Source organism: Bubalus kerabau, chromosome 2, assembly GCF_029407905.1.
Source record: "Bubalus kerabau isolate K-KA32 ecotype Philippines breed swamp buffalo chromosome 2, PCC_UOA_SB_1v2, whole genome shotgun sequence".
NCBI classification, from domain to species: Eukaryota; Metazoa; Chordata; class Mammalia; order Artiodactyla; family Bovidae; genus Bubalus; species Bubalus kerabau.
The window spans coordinates 113,466,512-113,492,541 of NC_073625.1; the positions used below are offsets into that span (position 1 = coordinate 113,466,512).

The 26,030-nt window shown below is 40.1% G+C and overlaps 2 protein-coding genes across 4 annotated transcripts in view; both read right to left on the reverse strand.

Moving 5' to 3' along the window:
• Positions 1-378, reverse strand: part of MIX23 (mitochondrial matrix import factor 23) — a 263,993-nt gene extending 263,615 nt beyond the window's left edge. Inside the window, exon 1 of one of the 2 annotated variants that reach the window (XM_055568389.1) lies at positions 374-378. The gene's annotated coding sequence lies outside the window, so the exon portion shown is untranslated. The remainder of the gene's footprint in view (positions 1-373) is intronic. The other variant, XM_055568388.1, reaches the window with a different exon arrangement.
• Positions 379-2,899: 2,521 nt separating this feature from the next.
• Positions 2,900-26,030, reverse strand: part of HSPBAP1 (HSPB1 associated protein 1) — a 56,877-nt gene continuing 33,746 nt past the window's right edge. For both annotated transcript variants that reach the window (XM_055568393.1, XM_055568392.1), the window contains exons 4-8: positions 13,622-13,758; positions 12,129-12,300; positions 6,786-6,869; positions 3,921-4,031; positions 2,900-3,793 (exon numbers count right to left, since the gene is read on the reverse strand). In XM_055568393.1, the coding sequence (XP_055424368.1) occupies positions 3,263-3,793; positions 3,921-4,031; positions 6,786-6,869; positions 12,129-12,300; positions 13,622-13,758 (1,035 nt within the window). In that variant the 3' untranslated portion in view covers positions 2,900-3,262. The remainder of the gene's footprint in view (positions 3,794-3,920; positions 4,032-6,785; positions 6,870-12,128; positions 12,301-13,621; positions 13,759-26,030) is intronic.

Here is a 26,030-nt window from a genome sequence, read left to right on the forward strand (position 1 = left end):
CTCAGTGTAGGGAGGTGTAAAAAAAAAAAGATCTGAAGACCAGGACATGTCTATTTCTGCAATAGGGATATATCTAATATAGATGGGGCTTCCCAAGCAGCTTAGTGGTAAAGAATCCACCTGCAAACGTGGGAGACCAAGGAGACATGGGTTTGGTCCCTGGGTTGGGAAGATCCCCTGAAGAAGGGAATGGCAACCCACTCCAGTATAGTTGGACATGACTGAGTGAATGAGCATGCATGTAGTGCTACAGAAAACAGACATCTTATACTTACCCACAACATCCTCTGCCCCAATGATTTTGATGCAGTATCGGTCAACAAGGTCTCCTTTTTAAAGTATTAGTCGCTCAGTCGTGTCTGACTCTCTGTGACCCCATGTACTATAGCCCACCAGGCTTCTCTGTCCATGGGATTCTCCAGGCAAGGATACTGGAGTGGGTTGCCATGCCCTTCTCCAGGGGATCTTCCCAACCCAGGGATCAATCCCATGTCTCCCCACACTGCAGGCAAATTCTTTACTGTCTGAGCCACCAGGAAAGCCTCCTTTAAAAAAAATCTACTCAAATATTTAAGGAGCACCTACCATATGCTGGGCACTGATCAAGGCTCTGCAAATACACAATAATCAAAACCAAACTCTAATGCAGGGACATTCTAGTTATAGGAAGACAGACAACAATCAAATAATTAGGTAAATATACAGTGTGAGATAGTGGTGAGTGCATCCTCCAGATGGACCTGGAGCAATCAACCTGCCTGACTTCAGGCTCTACTACAAGGCTACAGTCATTAAGACAGTATGGTACTGGCACAAAGACAGAAATATAGATCAATGGAACAAAATAGAAAGCCCAGAGATAAATCCACGCACCCACGGACACCTTATCTTTGACAAAGGAGGCAAGAATATACAATGGAGAAAAGACAATCTCTTTAACAAGTGGTGCTGGGAAAACTGGTCAACCACTTGTAAAAGAATGAAACTAGAACACTTTCTAACACCATACACAAAAATAAACTCAAAATGGATTAAAGATCTAACTGTAAGACCAGAAACTATAAAACTCCTAGAGGAAAACATAGGCAAAACACTCTCCGACATAAATCACAGCAGGATCCTCTATGACCCACCTCCCAGAGTAATGGAAATAAAAGCAAAATTAAACAAATGGGACCTAATTAAACTTAAAAGCTTTTGCACAATGAAGAAAACTATAAGCAAGGTGAAAAGACAGCCTTCAGAATGGGAGAAAATAATAGCAAATGAAGCAACTGACAAAGAATTACTCTCAGAAATATACAAGCAGCTCCTGCAGCTCAATTCCAGAAAAATAAACGACCCAATCAAAAAATGGGCCAAAGAACTAAACAGACATTTCTCCAAAGAAGACATACAGATGGCTAACAAACACATGAAAAGATGCTCAACATCACTCATTATCAGGGAAATGCAAATCAAAACCACAATGAGGTACCATTTCACGCCAGTCAATGGCTGCGATCCAAAAGTCTACAAGCAATAAATGCTGGAGAGGGTGTGGAGAAAAGGGAACCCTCTTACACTGTTGGTGGGAATGCAAACTAGTACAGCCACTATGGAGAACAGTGTGGAGATTCCTTTAAAAACTGGAAATAGAACTGCCATATGACCCAGCAATCCCACTGCTGAGCATACACACTGAGGAAACCAGAATTGAAAGAGACACGTGTACCCCAATGTTCATCGCAGCACTGTTTATAATAGCCAGGACATGGAAGCAACCTAGATGTCCATCAGCAGACAAATGTATAAGAAAGCTATGGTACATATACACAATGGCGTATTACTCAGCCATTAAAGAGATGAGGTGGATGAAACTGGAGCCTATATACAGAGTGAAGTAAGTCAGAAAGAAAAACACCAATACAGTATACTAACGCATATATATGGAATTTAGAAAGATGATAATGATGACCCTATATGAAAGATAGGAAAAGAGACACAGATGTATAAAACAGTCTTTTGGACTCTGTGGGAGAAGGTAAGGGTGTGATGATTTGAGAGAATAGCACTGAAACATGTATATAAGAAAAATGGGCCAAAGACCCTACAGAAGGGTCTTTTTTCAGACCATTCTTTTCTTGGGCACGTTCACCTCCCTTCCTCCTTTCTCCCAGAAAGCCAGCACTCTCTTGGGATTTATTGATACCCTCAGTTTGAAAACTGGGAAGGATGAGACCAATAGTCAATCTTCTTAAAAGGTGACTTTGTATATCTTTTCTATGTGTTTTTTATGAATGGTTACTGAGATCAATCTGTTTTTTAAATCCATACTTGAACAGTAATGATAATAATTATCCCCACATCTTGCAAATGTAATGAGAGTGGGATTAAGTTGGCGAAACAAAGCTTTTTGTTAGTTTCAGGAGTCAGCAGCATTTGGTCATTTTTATTGCAGGGCTGTTGTCCTTAGTTGTCCCAGCTCCTTCCACAAAGAGGCCCCCACCTACTTTTCTCCTGATGGGTACTCTACTCTGGAGCACAGGGGTTAACCAGTGAGAATCCTACACACGTGAGAAGTGTGGTCACTTCAGATCAAGGCGAGAATTCACCCTGCATTTGAATTAAGAGGTTGGTAACTTAGTACAATCACAAATTGTCCCACATCACCTTACTACATAGAGTCAAAAATACCTACTGAAATGAGCAACTGCAATCCCTCCCCCGCCAAAAATAACAAAAGATAGAATTCACCCAGTGGATGCCTTTGATCCATTAAACAGTTAGCAAACTTTTTCTATAAGGAGTTCCAGTGAATATTTCCAGCTTTGTAAGTCCTACTGCCTTTGTCACGACTCAACTCTGCCACTGTAACCCTAAAGCCACCACAGACAATATGTAAGTGAACGGTATGGCCGTGTTTCAATACAACTTTATTTACAAAAACAAGCAGCAGGCTGACCCCTGCTTGAGGCTGATGCAGAGACCACTTCCTGTTGAGAACACCAGGAGCTTACGTTTGAGACAGGCTGAAGGTATGAGATGGGAGAGGCAAGGCAAAGGCACTGAGGAAAGAGGCATACAAATAACAAAGAGCCAGGCTGTCCAAAGAGCAATGTGTATGCCAGAAGGTGGCAAGAGACTAAAATTTAATTAGGTGAGAACAGTACATTTTAAGCACGTGCAAACTGAACTTTTGCTGGTTCATCTTTTATTTAAAAACTACATTATTTTAAAGATATTCTTAAAACAGTATTTAGAAAATCATTTTCTATTAGAATCACATACTTCTTCCTTGAATCAGAAGTTGTGCCACTATCCTGGTTACCTGTGGATTCACCAAGCAGTCCAGCAAGTCATCTGTAGAAACGAATGTTTGGGAAAGGGCCACAGTCCTATCTGAAGCAATCGGTTCCACAACTGCATTCTCACTCTCACTCATCATTCGTTGCCTCTTGGTATTAGGCAGTTTTCCAAAGGATTTTCCATTTTTGCTGACAAAGTCTTCACTATCGTTTTCAAATATGCCTCCTCTTTCTGAGGATGGTTCTTCGGCACTTGGTGTGACAGGTACCAGATCAAGGCCAAAAGGACTTGCCTCCTGTTTCACTGTTTCTGAGCTTAAGTTGTGGCCACCAGCTTGTTCTACCCCCACGTGGCTGTGCATGTTTAACTCCTCCTTTATTGTGTACTCTCTGTTGGTTCTCAGTGCTTGGGTTTCTACTACTTCAGATGTTCCATAATGATTAAAAAAAGCAGAGATGGCCCCATTTAAGTAATGACAATTGACTTCATGGGATGTTTCCTCAAGCTAGGGAAAAAGAAAAACTCCTTAAAATGGTTATACATACTTACATAAATTGGAAAACAAGCGTTCTTGTCAGAGTTGGTTTATCACAGGATAGTAACTGCCATGATGAAAAGTGGAAGAGACCTACCTCAGTTGGGTTTAACCAAGCTCTGGTATTGTGTGGATTCTCTGCAGTTTTCAGGGCACACACAAGCATGCGGGTGATTGCCTCTTCTACCCGGGCTTGGTGGTCCTCTTCCTAAGTCAAGGTTAAAAAAGAAGACACAGTTTTTCATTTGTCTCTGAGTCCCACTGCTTAAAACAGAGCACAGTCTCTTAACTGCGTGTTTTGTTCTTTCATCAACATAAGCTTTGTTACTGAAGGAGTGAATATGCTGTTGGCAGACCACGATTTTTACATATTAACTATCTTCTGCCACCTAGAAAAAGTTGCAGAATATTTCACCAACTAAATTTAAGTATGGGTCCTGTCTGTAAGAAATAGGCCTTAAGTATGAATCACCTGTGATATTTTCTTCAGCATTTTCCAGTCTCTGACATGTTTAAAGTTTCTTTTAAAAAGTATCACATAAAAATGAATAATCCCAATAGAGGATTATTTTGACAAGCTAATTTTTTGAGGAATGGGAAAAAAATTTTAATAAACATTCTTGGTTGGATGGCATCACTGATGCAATGGACATAAAACTGGGCAATCTCCAGGAGATGGTGAGGGACAGGGAAGCTTGGCGTGCTATAGTCCATGGGGTTGTGAAGAGTCGGACATGACTTGGTGACTGAACAACAACAACAGTCTTGGCCACAGGCATGAGAAGGCTAAATATCTATCTATCTATTGTATCTTAAGATACAATAAGTATAAACTATGGCAATCATGATAAACTACATTAAAATTAGTAACTTTTGTTCATCAAAAGATACCATAAAGGAAATAAAGAAGCCAGATGTCTGTAACATATATAACTGATTGCAAAATATATAAAGAATCTGCACACATCAGTAAGACAAATGACCCATTTTTGTTTTAAATGGGCAAAAGCCACAAAGACAAACATGTCAAAAAAGGGACAATTATATGAGTAATAAACACATGAAAATAAACTTAGCCTCATTAATAATCAGGGAAATGCAAATCAAGAAACCCATGAAACTGGCAAAAGAGGGTCTGTTAATTCCAAATGATGGAGAAAGGTCAAATAATTGACAGGAATCTTATACGTTGATGGTGGGAATATATGCTGACAGACATTTAGAAAATATGCAGGCATTATATTATAAACTTGAGTACTGTATACCCTACAGATGGCAATTCCACTTCTAGATATATACACATTCTCTGGAGAAACTGCTGCACATGTATACAAGAATATTTTATTTATAAAAGCAAAAAAACTAAAAGCAACCCAATTATCCATCAACAGAAAAATGAATCAATAAACTGTGGTACATTAACACTAGAGGATATTATTATACCACAGTGAAAATGAATGACCAGCTACATGTGACAACAGAGATGAATATTAGATGAATATTAGAAACACAGATGAATATTAGAAACATAATATTAAATTTAAAAAAAAGCAAATCCTCGAGATACTACTTCTCACTAGGATGGCTATAATAAAAAAAGACATAACAAATGTTCATAAGGATGTGGAAAAATCAGAATCTTCATACTTTGTTGGGAGAATGTAAATGGTGCACTGCATTGGAAAATAGCAATTTCTGGCAATTCCTCAGAAGATTAAATCTAGAGTTACCAGATGGTTAATTTTATGAGTCAACTTGGGTAGGCTATGGTGACCAATTGTCTAGTCAAACACTATTCTAGATGTCACTGTGAAGATACTTCATAGATGTGATTAACATTTATAATCAGCTGCCTTTAAGTAAAAGGAGATTATCCTCAATAATGCAGGTGGACCTCATCTGATTAGTTGAAGGCTTTAAGAGCAAAATTTAAGGTTTCTTGGAGAAGAAAAAATTCTGCCTCAAGACTGCAAGAGAAATCCTAAGCCAGTTTACAGCCTGCCAGCCTGTCTTACAGATTCTGGACTCTGGACTGCAACTTGAACTCATCTGAATTTCCAACCTGCTGGCCTGCCCTGGCTGATGTCCATATGATCCAGCAACTCCACACCCAGGTATATACCGAAAGAAATGGAAACATACATCCACACAAAACCATGTATGTAAATGATAGCAGTAGTATTATTCATAATAGCCAAAAGTAGACACAATCCAAAGGTCCATCACTGATTAGTGGATAAACAAAATGTGGTATGTCTAAACAATACTTTTTAGCTATAAAAAAAGGAATGAAGTACTGATACACGCTACTCCATGGATGATTCTTAAAAACATTATGCTAAATGAAAGACGCCAGCCATGGATGCGATCAAAGCCTCTGGTTAAAGCATGCGCAGATGCAACAATGCCTCAGGTGGGAGAGACAGACTTGAACCATAATGGTAGCCATTCTAATTGTCAAGTGGAGCAGGCAACCAGGATTAAGCATGGCATGTTGGAGGGAAAAAGCCTTTGGCAGAAATAAAATGATAAAACCTAGCACTGAAAGACTGCTCTGAGAAGATGTGTAAGTCAGGACTGTGAATTGTGCAATTAGTAATGACGACCCTGAGCCAAGAAGCAGATATTTCCAGCCCAGATGGTGTGGGGTGGGACTAGCACCATGGGACGTGTGTGGCAGGTTCAGCCAGGCCCAACACAGTTCTCCTAACAGTCAAGGGAGCAGACCCGGCACACCAACCTCAGGGAGCACTGTGCCCCGAGAAGAAAGAGGACAGCGTGTCACAAAAACCCTATTTCCAACCTCACCACCCACCAACAGAGCACAGAATCCATAACCCATAGCACAGCAAACAAAGTAACACGGGAGTGTTGGTTAAAATTAATCATCAAGTTATAAAGACAGGCAGGCACTGTGTATCTTAAAAGCAAGGAGATGACATTTGTTAGAAAAAGAAAATACCAGCTCAATCCACGAGTTTATGCTGACAGTGACAGGATCAATGGATTCCACATAATGCCACCAGTGTCTGGGAACGAACAGAACCTGAAAACCAAACAAAAAATAGTTAGCACAAAACCAAAACATTTTACTTTTATGTCAGAATCAGACCTAAATTGAAGCTGCTAGGGAAAAAAATTCAAATGAATTTAGAGCAATATTGTAATAGGAAAGGGAAAAGTAAGAAAAGGCTCCCATAATCCTTTTATTCCTTTAAAAAAAAATTAACAAGTTTGCATGTTCTACAAAGGACATGGCTTCCCCAGTGGCTCAGATGGGAAGATACCCTGGAGAAGGGAATGGCAACCCACTCCAGTATTCTTGCCTGGAGAATTCCACAGACAGAAGAGCCTGGCAGGCTACAAGTCTATGGGGTCGCAAGGAGTTGGACACGACTGAGCGACTAACACTTTCACTTTTTCATAAAGGATATTACCAGCTTCTCCAGTCTCTACTCTCCTTTATGCTGGACCGTCTTTGTCTGCATCCAAATCTTGGTAAAGGATTCTGAAATTGTAACTCTTCCTCCTTTCCATCAGATGAGAATTGTATGAGTTCTGAGAAAGGGCATACGTATATTTACATATACGTATGCCCTAAATATACGTATGTCCTAAATATAGGACATAGTTTCTGACTTTTCACGGTATAAAATCTAGCCAATGAAAAAATAATATATAGAACAGTGGCATTATGTAAGGGTAAATCAGAGGAGTGGACACTGGTGGTAGAGAAGTTCAGAGGTGAGAGAAGCAGGCACAAACTAGGGAGGTCAGGGGCAACCTGGATGAAGGAAGTGTGATTTGAACCATGACTAGGAGAGAACGAGGACATGCCAGGAGGGGGAAGTGGGCAAGGGAGGCAGGACTGTCGAGGGACAGCAAGCAGGCCGGTTTTACCACTGCAGAAGGAATAATGGGGAATAAAGTAGGAGGATTAGGTTAGGGCCAGTGGAGGGCCCTGAATTCAGAATAAAGAATCTGGATTTTATATCCTGTAGGCATTACAAGTTCCTGAGAAGTTCTGAGTAAGTGGACGGTTAAAATAGTGACATTATGGGAAAGTCTGGGAAGGACAAGAGAGTCCAGCAATGGTCCACTTATTAAATGTTTAGATTTAAATAGGAAGGAATAGCAAACGAAAGCAATGGGCAGAGCCAAGAAGGACTGTATTTGTCCAGACTCACTACAAGAGTCTGTGAAAGGCCAAGTAGAGTAGAAACTTTTGGGTTTGGATTTAGAAAATGGTAGCACTTGCTACAGACAAGGTGGAGATGGGAAGAGCGCTCCTTTCAGGAGAATCAGGCACTGAAAATGGCCACTACAGCCACTGGATTTAGTCATTAGGAGGCCTCGAATCTCCTATCACAAAGTTTACTTTCAGTACAGAGGTAGGAGGGGGAGCCAGTTTATGGTGGATTCAGGAAAGAGAATGATGTGAAAAAACTGATACAATGGACAGAAATACTCATTGAATTTGGCTATTAAAGTAGAAGAAAAAAAAAGAATTAGCAGCCACTTCACACCCACTAAAATGGCTACAGTTGTAGTAATATAATAATAGTAATAATATCAATAATAATAAAGGAAGATAACAAGTGTTGGAGAGGATGTAAAGCAGTTAGAACCCACATAGATTGCTGGTGGGAATGTAAAATGGTGCAGCTGCTATGGAAAACAGTTTGGCAATTCCCCCAAAAGTTAAAACACAGAATTAACATATGACACAGCAATTCCACTCCTACATAAATACCCAAGAGAACTGAAAATATATGCTCTTACAAAACCTTGTACACAAATATTTATAGCAGTATTAGTCATAATAACCAAAAAAGTGGAAACAACCCAAATACCCATCAGGTGTTTAATGGATAAATAAAATGTATATTCACATAATGGAACAACAGGCAGTTCAGTTGCTTAGTCGTGTCCGACTCTTTGTGACCCCATGGACTGCAGCACTCCAGGCTTCCCTGTCCATCACAAACTCCCGGAACTTGCTCAAACTCATGTCCATTGAGTCAGTGATGCCATCCAACCATCTCATCCTTTATTGTCCCCTTCTCCTCCTGCCTTCAATCTTTCCCAGCAACAGGGTCTTTTCAAATAAGTCAGTTCTTCACATCAGGTGGCCAAAGTATTGGAGTTTCAGCTTCAGCATCAGTCCTTCCAATGACTATTCAGGGCTGATTTCCTTTAGGATTGACTGGTTGGATCTCCTTGCGGTCCAAGGGACTCTCAAGAGTCTTCTCCAACACCACAGTTCAAAAGTATCAATTCTTTGGTGCTCAGCTTTCTTTATGATCCAACTCTCACATCCATACATGACTACTGGAAAAACCATACTCTGACTACATGGACCTTCGTCAGATAAGAAATGTCTCTGCTTTTTAATATGCTGTCCAGATTGGTCATAGCTTTTCTTCCAAGAGTGTCTTTTAATTTCATGGCTGCAGTCACCATCTGCAGTGACTCTGGAGCCCAAGAAAATAAAGTCCGTCACTGTTTCCATTGTTTCCCCATTTATTTGCCATGAAGTGATGGGACCAGAGGCCATGATCTTAGTTTTTTGAAAGTTGAGTTTTAAGCCAACTTTTTCACTCTCCTCTTTCACTTTCATCAAGAGGCTCTTCAGTGCCTCTTCACTTTCCGCCATAAGGGTGGTGTCATCTGCGTATCTGAGGTTTGATTTCAGCTTGTGCTTCATCCAGCCCAGCATTTGGCATGATGCACTCTGCATATAAGTTAAATAAGCAGGGTGACAATATACAGCCTTGACATACTCCTTTCCTGATTTGGAACCAGTCTGTTGTTTCATGTCCAGTTCTAACTGTTGCTTCTTGACCTGCGTACAGATTGCTCAGGAGGCAGGTAAGGTGGTCTGGTATTCTCCTCTCTTGAAGAACTTTCCAGTTAGTTGTAATCTACACAGTCAAAGGCTTTAGCGTAATCAATAAAGCAGAGGTAGATGTTTTTCTGGATCTCTTGTTTTTTCGATGATCCAATGGATGTTGGCAACTTGATCTCTGGTTCCTCTGCCATTTCTAAATCCAGCTTGAACATCTGGAAGTTCACGGTTTGTACTGCTGAAACCTGGCTTGGAGAATTTTGAGCATTACTTTGCTAGCATCTGAAAGTGAAGTGAAAGTGAAGTCGCTCAGTCATGTCCAACTCTTTGGGACCCCGTGGACTGTAGCCTACCAGGCTCCTCTGTCCATGGGATTCTCCAGGCAAGAATACTGGAGTGGGTTGCCATTTCCTTCTCCAGGGGATCTTCCCGACCCAGGGATTGAACCCCGGTCTCCCACATTGCAGACAGATGCTTTAACCTCTGAGCCACCAGGGAAGCCCCGTGCTAGCATCTGAGATGAGTACAACTGTGCGGTAGTTTCAACATTCTTTGGCATTGCTTTTCTTTGGGATTGGAATGAAAACTGACCTTTTCCAGTCCTGTGGCCATTGCTGAGTTTTCCAAATTTGCTGGCATATTGAGTGCAGCACTTTCAGAGCATCATCTTTTAGGATTTGAAAGAGCTCAACTAGAATTCCATCACCTCCACTAGCTTTGTTCGTAGTGATGCTTCCTAAGGCCCACTTGACTTTGCATTCCAGGATGTCTGGCTATAGGTGAATGATCACACCATCGTCGTTATCTGGGTCATGAAGATCTTTTTTGTATAGTTCTTCTGTGTATTCTTGCCACCCCTTCTTAATATCTTCTGCTTCTGTTAGGTCCATACCATTTCTGTCCTTTATTGTGCCCATCTTTGCATGAAATGTTCCCTTGGTATCTCTAATTCTCTTGAAGAGATCTCTATTCTTCCCCATTCTATTGTTTTCCTCTATTTGCATTGATCACTGAGGAAGGCTTTCTTATCTCTCCTTACTATTGTTTGGAACTCTGCATTCAAATGGGTATAGCTTTCCTTTCTCCTTTGCCTTTAGCTTCTCTTCTTCCCTCAGCTATTTGTAATGGAACATATTCATCCATAAAAAAGAATGAAGAGCCAATAACATTCTACAGTGTGGATGAACCTTGAGAAGATTATGCTATGTGAAAGGAGCCAGACATAAAAGACCACAGATTGCACAACTGTACTTATATGAGACATCCATAATAGGTAAATCTATAAAGAAAGAAAACAGAGAAGTGGCTGTCAGGGTCTGGGGGGATAGGTGAATGGGGAGTGACTGCTGACAAGATGAGGAAACAGTCAGACTGTGTGAGCTGGAGCACTCGAGCGTAAAGGAGGCAGGAACAGCCAGTGAGAAGGGGGCAAAGGAAGGAACACAGGCAGGTGAGAGGGATAACCAAGGGAATAAAATCTCCTTAAGAGACTAAGAAAACCCAGTAAATGTTAATAAAATATCTGACTGTAAATGCCAATGTTGTAGAGCTGATTTTCCCCACTGGGTAGGAGCACTAAGCACCAAACCTTTGGAGATATTTCAGAGACAGTCAGTCACAAAAGCAGCATCCATTCTTGCTTAAAAGCAAATCATTCTCAACAAATATATGATATCACTTACATGTGGACTCTACAAAATGATAAAGAAATCTACATACAGAACAGAAACAGACTCCCAGACATAGAAAACAAGCTTATGGGTATCACGTTTGGTTATGGGGGAAGGGGTAATTTAGGAGTAGGGGATTAACAGACACAAACTACTGCACACAGAATATATAGGCAACAGGGATCTACTGTACAGTACAGAGAACTGTATTCAATATCTTGTAATAAATTATAATGGAATATAACCTGAAAAAATATATAACTGAATCACTGTGCTATACATCTGAAACTAACACAATATTATAAATCAACTATACTTCAATTAAAAAAAACCCTTAAATCCCTAAATCATTCTTAGTTCAATCTGCCTTTGTTGGCCCACTAACTGGATACACGTGAACCTGTGTTTGTGTGCCTGGATTCTAACGTAGTTGAACAGATATTAACTGTAAATAAATTTTTCAGCAGTGCTCAAGTACTCATGCCTTGACACCTCCTCTTAACCTAAATAAAAATGACTGAGCTCCTGGATCCTTCCTCCACAGCCCATTCTCCTCTTCACCACCAGGAGGAGCCATGCACCCTCCTCTCACTTCCCTTCCATGACCCGCGAAGCGGGACCGTGTGAAGCCTACAGCTGGAGAAGCTGGCATCCAATAGCAGAGCAGCAAGGAAGGGACCACTGTCGTAATTTGTACTGGTGGGGAGGCACGTGACATAGGACTTGAAAGAAGTTATAGCTGGTGTGTCCACTGACAGGTCACCAGTGTTTTAAAGCTCCATTTTACCTGTCCTGGGCTCAGCGTGACCATATGTCTTCGAGCTTTCCAGAACTGAGGAAAACGTTTTAAATCAGGATTGACAACATTGATTTTACTGAACACACTGGATTCTTCATAAGGGATTCTAGTTGGATAAAGGAAAGGAGTATCTTCAGGAGGAAAGAGATGCCATCTTTTCCTAATGGAAAAAAAAAAAAAGATACAAGTTAGTATTATAGACTTGAGACAAAAGATGTAAGAAGGCAGCAGCGAAGTGCCCGTTTTCACCCATTTTCATTCAATCCATCAAGGAATACAGGAGCCACCTCAAGGGTCATCTGGTCTCTCACTCAGTTCTGGAATCTCCTCTGCAGACACCTGGTGGAGGTAGGGTAGCAACTAGTGGGTATCTCAGGATGTCCCAAGTAGCCCCTTTGCAGGGACAAGATCAGCTTTGTAAGATAATTCTCAAATCAAAGTCAGTCTCCTCATAAGCTGTTTCCATTCCTATAGCTAGAGCTACCTAGAATAATCTCCACTCTTTCAAATCTCTGTATTCTTATCTTATCCAGAGTAACCTGTCAGGGTTCTGCCCATCAAGTTAAATTTTCAGACTTATCCCTGTTTGGACTGTGAATTTCTTAAGTTAAACATTTGTTAAATTGATTCATTAAGGAAGAGAAATGCACAAATGATGCCACACAATAAAAAGTAGTATAATATAGGGATTTGCAAAAAGAGAAAACTGTAAAATGGTTTAGTCACTTTAAATTTTTTTGGAAAATGGAAGTGATAAATCTTAACTCACAAAACATTAGACACACCAATATTTGGAGCCAACAGAGGGAGGACCTGAGGCAAAGAAGGGAGAAGTGAAAAGGGAAGAGACACAGACAGAAATCCACAGATGGGGAAGTACAGAGAGAAAAGAACCAAGTTCTGAGACAAGTTCTAAAGCCCTCCAGTGACCCCTGGCAGTTACAGTAGGGCTATCTTGTCCTTTCAAGATAGCTGACTGCTCTTCTTAAACTAGGAAGTATAAAGTCTTATTTTGCCTTAGAGATGATAAAGCTGCTCCCTTCCCCTGGACTCGTTTGGAGAATACGTTTAGAATGTCAGAGCTGGAAAGACCTTATCAGTCTAATTTTATTTTCAAACAAGTGGAAGAAGGAGCCAGCTAAGCAGACAACTGCCTAGCTGAACTGGGAGTGGATGCCTGGAAGTTCTGGATCAGCTTTCTAAGAGCAATCCTGATCATGGCTGAGAGGCACAGCACACAGAAACCACCGTATATACTGCTCCCCTTATTTCACAAAGGAGGAGACTGAACCAGAGGTTAAGAGATTTGCCCTGGTCATGAGACAGGCTGATAGAATGGAGCAGGGAGTCCTGCTGCCTACCCAATAGTCACTGCTTTTCCTGTGCAACACACAAAGACACACACACACACACACACGCACACATACATTTCTCTCTCTCTCTCTCTCCCCCTCCTGCATGCCTATGCACATATGCATTACCTTCCTTGTACCTGGAATACTAAGTTGCAACCATAGGTGTCCATATGACAGGGTGTATGGGCCCCCAGGGAGCCGATCCACAATGTACTCTCCTGTCCATTTCTTCCAGGAAACCCAAAGTCAGACCATATCACATCCTGTTATGAAAATAAAGTTACAGTCCATCAAGAAACAACCAACTCTGCTGTACAGTAGTGTTACACATTTCCACTTACACATCTGGTTTGGGACAATGGGAACCACTCTCTTACAGAAAGCACTACAGATGGAAGAGCTTAGGTTTCCAGAGCAGTCCAAGAAGTCTTTTTAACCAACAACATACCTGAATGACCTCACTAATAGCAGTTACTCAACAAATATTTAATGTCTGCCTACAACACACCTGGCACTCTCCTAGAGCATGTGACCAATCAGTGAACAAAATAGACAAAAATGCCCACCCAAATGAAGCCTACACTTTAGAGGCTGGAGACTGACAATAAACACTAGACGGAGTTATGAGGATATCTGGTGGGGCAGGCAGTAGGAACAGTGACTGCAATGCAAACAGAAGTTTTTTTTTTTGTTTTTTTTTAATCTCTGAAGCTCATGAATCCAGAAAGGCATATTCCCTCTGAACAGTGTAGATATTTCGAGGTATAAGTAATACATTAACTTTTTGCACTTCAAAGACCACATGAAAGAAGGCTTCTCCTAGGTTGTTGCTCAGTTGGTCAGTCGTGCCACTCTTTGCAACCTCATGGCCTGCACCATGCCATGCTTCTCTGTCCTTCACTATCTCCCAGAGTTTTCTCAAACTCATGTCCACTGAGTCAATGATACCATCCAACAGTCTCATCCTCTGTTGCTCCTTTCTCCTCCTGCCTTCATTCAATCTTTTCCAGCATCAGGGTCTTTTCCAGTGAGTCAGCTTTTTGTATCAGGTGACCAAAGTACTAGAGGTTCAGCTTCAGCATCAGTCCTTCCAATGAATATTCAGGGTTGATTTCATTTAGGATTGACTGATCTGATTTTCTTGCAGTCCAAGGGACCCTCAAGAGTCTTCTCCAGCACCACAGTTCAAAAGCATCAATTCTTTGGCGCTCAACCTTCTTTATGGTCCAACTCTCACATCTGTACATGATTACTGAAAAAACCACAGCTTTGACTATACAGACTTTTGTCAGCAAGGTGATGTTTTTGCTTTCTAATATGCTGTCTAGGTTTGTCTCCTAGGTTAGTGTAGTTGTTTAAAACTATAGATGCCTTTACTATGGAACGTTAGGTCACCCCTACTAAATCAGAGTGTCCAGGTGGGGGAGACACAGCACATATTTTGAAACACTATTGCTATGCTCCTTAGTCATGAACTCTAAGTGTAAAGAACTTTAAAACAGAGACAGCACTTTGAACTTGGCACTCCTTATGTCTAGTTCTCTTTCTTTCAACAAACTGCTCTGCTTGATTTTATTTAGGCTTAAAGAAAGAATGTTCTTGCTTTTAAATACAAGTTGGAAAACTACAAATGTAGTTTGACATAAACTCAAATCCATGGAACTTAAAATATGTATAAGCTGAAAAGGACACACTAATGAACCAGACAGAAAGGTTTGGCTTTATTTATTTTCTGAATCATGAATTTTTCCTATTGAATTTTAAAGAATAAAGCAAAATAAAAAACACTTTTAGGTGCAGAACATTGTCCTAAATACTGACACTACTTTAACAGCTTCTTCAATCTGCATTTTTTATTTTTAGAGGTAGAACATTAACATTACTCGAAGAGAAAGGATTCTGGAGAGACATTTTAATAGATGGTTTTAAGGAAGACTAGAAAAAGCATTTTCATTTTTGTTTTCAGTGATGAAGATAGCAGAATATGTGCATATAACTGATATCTGTTATTAAAGGCGGAGTTTTTGAAAAGTCAGCACTATTATACATGCATATGGTTCCATGCAGCATCTCTGGGGTTGGCAAAAGTCACGTCCCCTCTGGACACAGCACATACACTCCATGCTGGGAGCTTACCTGTTTTCCTAATGCCTATTGGAATACCTGGCTCAGGTTAAGTGCTTAAAATCTTGGTTGCTTGGGAGGGAAAGAAGAATATGTTGGCTTATTGTAAATGGTTCAGGTCGAGACCATTTTTGAGCATCTGAGTTTCCCTGGTGGCTCAGATGGTAAAGAATTCGTCTGCAATGCAGGAGACCTGGATTCAATCCCTGGGTTGGGAGGATCCCCTGGAGGAGGGCATGGCAACCCACTCCAGTATTCTTGCCTGGAGAATCCCCAGGAGAGGAGCCTGGAGGGCTACAGTCCATGGGGTTGTAAAGAGTCAGACACGACTGGGCAACTAAGCACATCACAGCACACTACATATCTAGTATAATGCTGAATGTTTGGAATGCAAAAAATTAATACAACACAGGCCCTCCTTTTAAATCTAATAATGGGAGATAGTCCCATAAATGGACCCGTCCCATAGATTGGAAGAACTGCTTTGACAGAAGTGAGCAGAAAGCATGGTAAGATCACCGAAAAAGGGCACCCGGTCCAAGCAGGGAGCTCAGGGAGGGTCCCAAAAACCTGGTCTTTGGTGAACAATTCATCATACCTCAGTTTGGAATTTAAAGGCAGTTGAAAGATGCAGTACAAAAACAGAAAACAGGGATCTGCCTCATCTAAGAAGAGGCTGGTTTAAGTCACTCAATCTTCTTATAGATACACCTCTTTGGAAATTTAAGGAATACCAACACCCCTTTTCTCAGAGAAATGAGTGCACACACACACACACATACACACACACTTTCACATGCACTTTCAGGGGGTCAGTGGACCGAGCCCAGGTGAGACTGTTCTAGAGCACTGCTTCAGAAAAAACCACGAGGGGAAAGTTCTACTGGGTGTGTGTGGGGGGGTGACCATATAAAAAACTGACACAAGGCTTCCCGTACCTCTTATCTAACACAGTATCACTAAACAAGGAAAAATTATTTTGAAATGATTACATCAGGGTGACCTAAACTACCTAAAATTCAGCTGCAAATTGGCTGGGTTTGGGGCAAAGTGGCAGAGAGAGAGTAAGTTAAAGTAAATTTGTCAAAAAATAGACAACATTGAGTGTACCCATTTTGACTTTCCCCTCAGGCTCTTGAGAGTTGGGAATTTCTTGCCTTTTTCTTATGAACTGTTGCCTAGCCATATTTCTTTATCCTTGACTTTGTAGATTTTAGGAAGCCATGGAACCTTACTTTTATCCCTCTTAAAATGAATCTTAACTTTCTGCCTGCTGTTTTATGATGTTTAAATCAAGCTACATACATGACTCCTAAACTTTCATCTCCAGTCCTAAATTCTCTTCTATTTACCACTAAATTTATATATTCAAAGGCTAACAAGCTATCACTTTTGGGTTATTGAATCCATATGGTTGGACAGGCCCAAATCACAACATTTTATATGCATCATTTCATTTAATCCTAGGAAACTGAAAGTAGTTATATCCACTTTATGCATGTGGAAACTACGGGGCAGTTCTGTCCTTTTAACAATACTGTTAAAAAATGCAGAGACATTTTTGATTGTCATAATAAACAGGATGGGGGTGCCTTGGCATTCAGTGAATGGGCATGAGGGATGCAGCTCAACACAATATAAAAAAGTTTTATTTTGTACAACATTTATAACACTGGAAAAACTGATCTTGTCTCAGTTATCTGAGACTAGAGTTCCAATTCTAATTTCACATAATCCTTTCAAAAACAAAAGGATTTCTGCATAGTATTAATACATACTGAATTTCAGAAACACAATTACTAAGTAAGTTGAGAAAGGATTGTATTTTTGTGTTTCTGCAGCTTTATCCAGAGCGGTTCACCACTTTGAAAAATAAGTCACCAACAGCACTGAAGCTTATACGACATTTGGGTTGGCAATATATACTCCAATATCAGTCTGTGCTTGTACTGTCTCATCATGGTGACTGTATGTGTAGAGATACAAATACACTTATTTAGCCTCATTTCAAAATGTTAAATATAAAATATTGGAAATATTCACTGGAATTTTATCTTAATTCTTCAAAACTGAATCTTTTCCTTGTAGGTAGGTACAAACATCTGATTAATTCATTATGTCTTCTAGTATAGCCATGATTGAATTATTTACACATTAAATCACACACTTCTTAAATTCTCATGTATTTTAATAGTTTTAAAAAATTATTTGTAGAGGTAATTATATTACCTGAAAACTGCATTTTAGAACCATAAAGGGGATACAGATTCTGATATGAGGCCAGAATACTGGAGCGGGTTGCCATTCCCTTCTCCAGGGGATCTTCCCAACCCAGGGATCGAACCCAGTTCTCCTGCATTGCAGGCGGATTCTTTACCAGCTGAGCCACCAGGGAAGCAACGTGAAAGTCGCTCAGTCTATACAGTCCATGGAATTCTCCAGGCCAGAATACTGGAGTGGGCAGTCATTCCCTTCTCCAGGATATGAGACCATGCTACACCATTCTCTACTGCTCTCCCATCAGGGACCACACATCTCCCTGCCTTTGCTCCTGCTGTTGCCTCTGCATGGCCAGTCTACTTACTACCCACACCCCAATTCACATTTCTCTTTTGAGACCCACTGCAGATGTCAATTCTTTGGACACTTCCACACCACACCCCTCCCTGCTCCTACCACATGCAACCTGGTTATTCTCTTTTGGTCTCTCTCTCTCAAAGAACTTTGATTCTTTGCCTGTCTGACCCCTTCTCCTCAAAGCAGCAAAAGTAGTATTAATTAAGAAAAAAAAGAATGATCTTAAAATATTAAGTCTTGTCCCCTCCTTTGCTCTGCAGTTAGAATTAGATCCAAATGCCCTCTATCATGGGCCTGAATGACCAGGTCCTTCTCATCTCTCTGACACCTTAACCCTCTCCATCTCACTGGCCAGGCTTCACCTGATACTTGCTTTTTTTTCTTTTTGGTGAAAACATTTAAGTTCTACTTTCTTAGCAAATTTCAATTACACAATACAGTATTCTTAACTATGCTGTTGTGGAGTCTCTAAGTGGTGTCCCACTCTTTAAGACCCCAAGGACTGTAGCCTTCCAGGCTCCTCTGTCCAGGGGGGTTTCCCAGGCAAAAATACTGGAATGGGTATAGCCATTCCCTTCTCCAGGGGATCTTCCTGAGCCAGGGATCGAACCCAGGTCTCCTGTATTGCAGGCAGATTCTTTTTATTGTCTGAAGCCCCTTAGATGAACACTATAAATTAGCAAGTGCTTATGGTTCTTTTTTCCTTGAAAAAATTACCTTACATAACATAAACAGAAAAGAGGTAGTTAACTCTACCCATAGATAGGCTTGGATAAATACCCAAATTCTAACATCCAATTTGCCTCATTAGAAAGCATCATTGACCATCAAGCCCCTTTGAACATTACTAAACCATCTGGCTCAATTTCAACATATTCTCATTAACTATGTTATGAAGCCCCAGACAGGCTAGAACTAATCTTCCTTGTGTTGCATTTTGAGATTCTGTGTCTTGGTGACTTAACAAGGCTCCTGACTCTCCACAGTCAATCTGAATCACAACATAAAATGGAATCCACCTGGGAAATGTTCTTGGGGCAAATCGCTTTGCTATATGTTGATTCTTAATAGCTTCAATTGTTGTTGTTGTTCAGTCACTAAGTTGTGTCTGGCTTTTTGTAAGCCCATGGACTCTAGCCTGCCATGCTCCTCTGTCCATGGGATTTCCCAGGCAAGAATATTGGAGCAGGTGCCATTTCCTTCTCCAGGGGTCTTCCCAGATCAGGGATCAAATCTGTGTCCCTTGCATTGGCAAGTGGATTCGTTACTACTGAGCCACCAAGGAAGTCCACAATAGCTTCCATAACAATGATACTTATAGATGGTTATAAAATGTAACATCTGCCATTCTTACCTAATGAGTCAAAGAAATTTTGTTACTGTCACAAATCCCTTCCCTTCCTTGCAAAGTAGAGAATAAAATGTTCCAAAAAATGTATTGCTTAGATCAGTCAATGATGTGATGTACAGCTAAAAAAATTAGACCAATTTTATGTGCCAAATGAGAGTTAGTTAAGTGTACAAAATCATAATTTTTGGCCACCTTTAAGGCTATAGGATATTTTCCAACAATACCAACATTTTGGCCAGTGTATTTATCAGTAGATAAATATTATATATTTATCATGGAATAAGAATAAGTAGAGGATATAAGTAAACACTTATAAAGCTAGTTAGTTATAAGGCTGAAGAGAGCTAAGAATTTCCTATCAAAATTGACAAATGCTACAATTGATTAACTAGAAGCCACAGAAAACTGGATGAGGGTGAACTTAGGGTTTAAGTTAAAACATTCTGTGAAGGGTCCTAAAGACCAAAGAAACAGCAAAACAAAAAATGGTAAGACTAGGGAAAAAACATACTTATGTAATCATTCAAATATTCATTATATATTCAGCACTATGTTAGCAGTCTGGAGGAATAAAAAATTCTGTTTCCAAAGAGTTTACAATGCTGTTAGGGGAACAAGATACAGGCAATCTATGTCATGCACTGTTTAAATAACAATCCAAATAAAACATACAGGGATGAAGGCAAGGGACAGATGGATGTAAGTACGAGTGGCTGAGAAGACTTCTGAGCCAAGGGTGAATCTGAGCCAGGCCCTAAGAAGTTAAATACTAACAGGCAGAAATTGAGAAGAGCATGAGCAAAGGCCAGAAGACAAGAGAGCACACTTGTGGTCCAGCACTGCAAGGAGATGCAGAGGAGACAGGCTGCAGTTACACTGGGGAGAGTCTTCAATGCTATTTCCCTTACACAATTTAAAGCTGCTTCCATTGTGGCTCAGCTGGTAAAGAGCAGCTTCTGCTACTGTGCGGGAGACCTGGGTTCAATCCCTGGATTGGGAAGATCCCCTGGAGAAGGGAAAGGCTATGCACTCCAGTATTCTGGCCTGGAGAATTCCAAGGACTGTATAGACCATGGGGGTCACAAAGAGTCAGACACGACTGAGCAACTTTCACTTTCAATTTCAAGTCATGAAATGGTTGTGAATATAATTTCAATATTTTCATAAGAAACTATTTTAGAATTAATTAGAGGAGGAGTCAGAACTAGAAGAGTAGAGTGATTTCAGAAGGGACGATGCAGAGATTCTTAAATAGGTTCACAGACCTCTTGGGGACCCCTGAGACCATTTCAGGTGATCTGTGAGGTATTTGCTTATTTCACTGTGTTGACATTTGCATTGAAGGCACAAAAACAATGGTGATAAAAGTGTTGTTGTCAAGCTGTGGAACCAAAGAGTACTAGTAGCACTGCATTTTTAAAAACAGCCTTATTGAAGTATAATCGATGTGCAATAAACAGTGTATATTTAAAGTGTATAATTTTATGAATTTTCACCTACATATACACCTGAAAAACAATCACTACAATCAGGGTGACAAACATTTCGGTCATGTCCAAAAGTTTTCCTATAACCTTTTGTAACCTCTCTCTACCCCTCCTTCTTAGATCTATTTTCTGTCACTATAAATTGTAAAGAACCTGCCTGCCAATGCATGCGACTAATAGATATGGGTTCGATCCCTGGATCGTGAAGATCCCCTGCAGAAGAGCATGGCAACCCACTCTAGTAATCTTGCTGGAGAATCCCATGATAGAGGAGCTTGGAGGGCTACAGTTCATAGGGTCTCAGAGTCAGACATGACTGAAGCAATTTAGCACATACACAATTTTATATAAATGGAATCATAGTGCAAGTACCCCTTTTTCATATTAACACTATCCAAAGGCAAACTAAACAAAGTAGATTTCAGACCTCAGAAAAAGGAAGAACTCAGAAAAGAGAGGATCATCACATTTTGATAAAATATCAATCCATTAAGAGGAAAGAGTAATCCTAAATGTGTATGAACCTAAACTGTTACTAGTTACAAAATACACAAAACAAAAACTGACCAACCTAAAATGAAAAAGAAACAAATATACAACTCGAGTTGAGAAATTTCAATATCTATCTCTATATAATGGGTAAAACAAGTATACAGGGAATCAATAAAGATACAGGAGACATGAACAATCAACTTAATGGACATTCATAAACCAAAACCAGCAGAATATACATTACTGTCAAGTGCACATGGGACATTGATCAAGACTGACTATATTCTGGGCTGGAAAACAATAAATTGAAAAGGACTGAAATCATCAAAGTATGTTCTCTGAACACAATGGAATTAAATTAGAAATGAATAACAGAAAGACAGCTGGAAATCCCCAAGTATTTGCAAAATAAACATTACACTTCTAAGTAATCCATAAGTCAAAGAAAAACATCACAAGGGAAATTAGAAAATATTCTGAACAGAATAAAAATGATCTTGGAAACTTGTATCTTGAAACACATGAGCTAGAAAGCTTCCTAAAACTTAAAAGACTTTTCTGATAAGAATGGTGATGCTATTTACAAATGTCACTTTTCGAAATAATGAAGTAAATAAAAATGCATCAACATTTGGAAGATCTATACACCACTATTGAAGATCCATTCCAGGAAAGATAGACCAATGGATTTTACTATGAAGGGTCCATTGATTATGGGTTCAGATTATTGTAACTAATGAACCTTTAAGAGACTACTTGATAGAGGTAGAAACAACTCAAATTTGGTGGAGTATTAAAAAATCCACAATTATCTAGAAAGGTTGCCAAAATGCTCCTCTCTTTTTCAGCTGCATATGTATGTGAAACCAGATATTCTTCATACACTTCAAACAAACCAACAAATCGCAACAGACTGAATGACGCAGATAGAAAAAATCAGCTTTCCTCTATTCAACTCTTGCTCTTAGTTGTGTCCGACTACTTGGTTGCCATGCCAGACATTAAAGAGACTTACAAGAACGTAAAGCAATGCCACTACTCTCCTAACATTAAAATATTGGTGAATATAATTATTTTCATAAAAATGTCATATAGATTCACATACAATGAGTTTATTTTAAATAAACATTTAAAAATTTATCAGTTTTAATGTTTACCCACCATTTTAAGACAGATGGAAGAAAGCCTGAAACAAAAGTAGTCAGATTTAGTGACTGAATTATAGTGGTAAAAGTAAAACAACTTAGATATCTTAAATATAAGACTTTGTGCTCAGAAAACTGAGATAAAAAAATGATATAATCTTAATGGACTTGGCTGTTTATAGCAGATTTGCCTGTTGTAATCCAGAGAATTAATCACCATAATGTGAGCTGACAGCAAACTCATTCAACTAAAAATATCAGATTGTATAAGGGCTCAAATAGAAGTCCAGCACATTACCAAAAGGCTGTCTTTTATACCCACACTTAAGGAAAGGACACATGTCTGCACAGTGCTGCCATGCCTGGGCTGAGACAGAACAACTGATGGGGTCGGTTTAGAGATTCACCCAAGGCAGAGTGAGACAAGATTCAGCACAGATAGAAGGCCTTCATCCTAGCTGTGGAGTAATGTATCCGAGCCTTCTGCAGGCATACAGAGCAGCAGTTAAAGCCTGGGGGGGCAGGCTGCTTAGGTTATTCTTTTCTTAGCTGTACAATTTCAAAAAAAGGTTTACTTAACCTCTTGGTGCCTCATTTTTCTTAAAACAGGGATATTATTAAATCATAGGTTTATTGTGAGCACTACAAAGGTAAAGCACTTTGCTGTTGCTGTTCAGTTGTTCCGTTGTGTCCGACTCGTTGCGACCCCATGGAATGCAGCATGCCAGGCTTCCCTGTCCTTCATCATCTCCCGAAGCCTGCTCAAACTCATGTCCGCCGAGTTGGTGATGTCATTCAACCATCCTGTGCTCTGTTGTCCCCTTCTCCTCCTGCCTTCAATCTTTCCTAGCATCAGGGTCTTTTCTAATGAGTTGGCTCTTTCCATCAAATGGCTAAAATATTGGAGTTTCAGCATCAGTCCTCCCACTGAATATTCAGGGTTGATTTCCTTTAGGATTGACTGGTTTGATCTCCTGGCAGTCCAAGGGACTCTAAAGAGTCTTCTTCAGCACCACAGTTCGGAAGCATCAGTTCTTCAGGGCTCAGCCTTTTTTATTGTCCAGCTCTCACAGCCTTACATGACTACTGGAAAAACCATAGCTTTGACTATACAGACTTTTGTGGGAAAATAATGTCTCTGCTTTTTAGTATGCTGTCTAGGTTGGTCATAGCTTTTCTTCCAAGGAGCAAACATCTTTTAATCTCATGGCTGCAGCTGCCATCTACAGTGATTCTGGAGCTCAAGAAATTAAGTCTGTCACTGTTTCCACTATTTCCCATCTATTTGCCATAAAGTGATGGGACCAGATGCCATCATCTTAGCTTTTTGAATGTTGAGTTTTAAGCCAGCCTTTTCACTCATCAAGAGGCTCTTTAGTTCCTCTTTGCTTTCTGCCATATCTGAGGTTATTGACATTCCTCCTGGCAATCTTGATTCCAGCTTGTGCTTCATCCAGCCTGGAATTTCAAATGATGTACTCTGCATAGACATTAAATAAGCAGGGTGATGGTATAGAGCCTTGATATTCTCCTTTCTCAAATTTGAACCAGTTTGTTGTTCCATATCCAGTTCTAACTGTTGCTTCTTGACCTGATACAGGTTTTGCAGGAGGCAGGTAAGGTGGTCTGGTATTCTCATCTCTTTAAAAATTTTCCAGAGTTTACTGTGATCCACACAGTCAAAGGCTTTAGCATAGTCAATGAAGCAGATATTTTTCTGGAATTCCCTTGCTTTTTCTATGATCCAACAGATGTTGGCAATTTGATCTCTGGTTCCTTTGCCCTTTCTAAATCCAGCTTGAACATCTGGAAGTTCTCAGTTCACGTACTGTTGAAGCCTAGCTTGGAGAATTTTGAGGATTACTTTGCTAGGATTACTTTGCAATTGTGCGGTAGTTTGAACATTCTTTGGCATTGACCTCCTTTGGGAATGGAATGAAAACTGACCAAGTATTGATAAATATTATTATTATTATGTTTTACCTGAAATATAGAATAATAAAATACTAGTCTAGGACTTTCCCAGTGGCATAGTAGATAAGAACCACCTCCCAATGCAGGGGACATGGGTTTGATCACTGATCCAGGAAGATCCCACATGCTCTGAAGCTGCTAAGCCTGTGTGCCACAACTACTGAGCCAGTGCTCTAGAGCCCGCAAGCCACAACTACTGAACCTGAGTGCTGTAACTACTGAAGCCCACACATCTAGAGCCTATGCGCTACAACAAGAGAAGCCACCACAATGAGAAGCCCGGACACTGCATGAAGAGCAGCCCATGCTCACTACAACTAGAGAAAGCCCATGCAAAGCAACGAAGACCCAGCACAGCCCAAAATAAATAATAAATAAAAAAAAAATACTAGTCTAATATGTAGGATGGGTTAGGGTATGAGAAATATAATAAAATACTCTAAAAGTTAACTATGATTTCTGAAAGGTCTAGGATTAAAATTCCATAGAGTAATCACAATTAAGGTTATTGAAGTATTACCTCAAAATTATCATTTAAAAATGAGTAAATAGTACATTGATATAGACTGGATTCAGAAAGCATCTACTGAATGTTTTCAAAATCAATGCATTTCATTCATGGTTGTGAGAAAAAAAAGTATCCTCAGCTAACAATTATGAGCCAAGTGACACATTTTCCTTTCTTTTACAAAAAGGATACTTTATTATAAGAAAACATTTAAAATGTTAATAAAGGAAAGATACAAAGTATTATTGATTGCCGTATTATAATAACTGTGAAAACACCAGCATCCAAACCTTGACTCAAGGTGAAACAGAAAAATGTAAGCTCAATGCAAAATGACTCGAGAGTCCAAGGACTATCAGCCTGTATGAGAGGAGAGTCCAGAGGGTGTGCGGTGGTGACAGGCGAGAGCAGGGGGTGGGGTGTGGAGGTGTAAACAGCCTGCTGTGATGGCAAAATACGTTCCAAAAGGGCAGGATGAAGGACTCTAGAACCTCGGCCTGATGGTGGGCAAGGCAGAGTCATTCAAACAGCTTCCTGGGAAGACTGCCATTCCTGGCCCATGTGCCTAAGACAAAGACTAGAGCAGGGAGTTTGCAAAATCACCCCACAAAATGAACTGGCAGTTTGAGGTAGAAAGCATTCGAAAAGAGGATACTGTAGTTTGCAAACTGCTGTCGGTTATGTCAACACATAGCAAAGGATTTCCACATTCTTACTCCTGCAAGTGCCTGCACACTTCTGTAGGACTTCTACAGTGAATCTCTGGGAGCCCAGCACCTTCTGCCTCAGGCTATAAACCTGCATTAAACACCCCCTACCCCCTCACCCCCCAAGCAATGAGAGCAGGCAGCAGTAGCCAGGAGGGTTTCTAGGATCC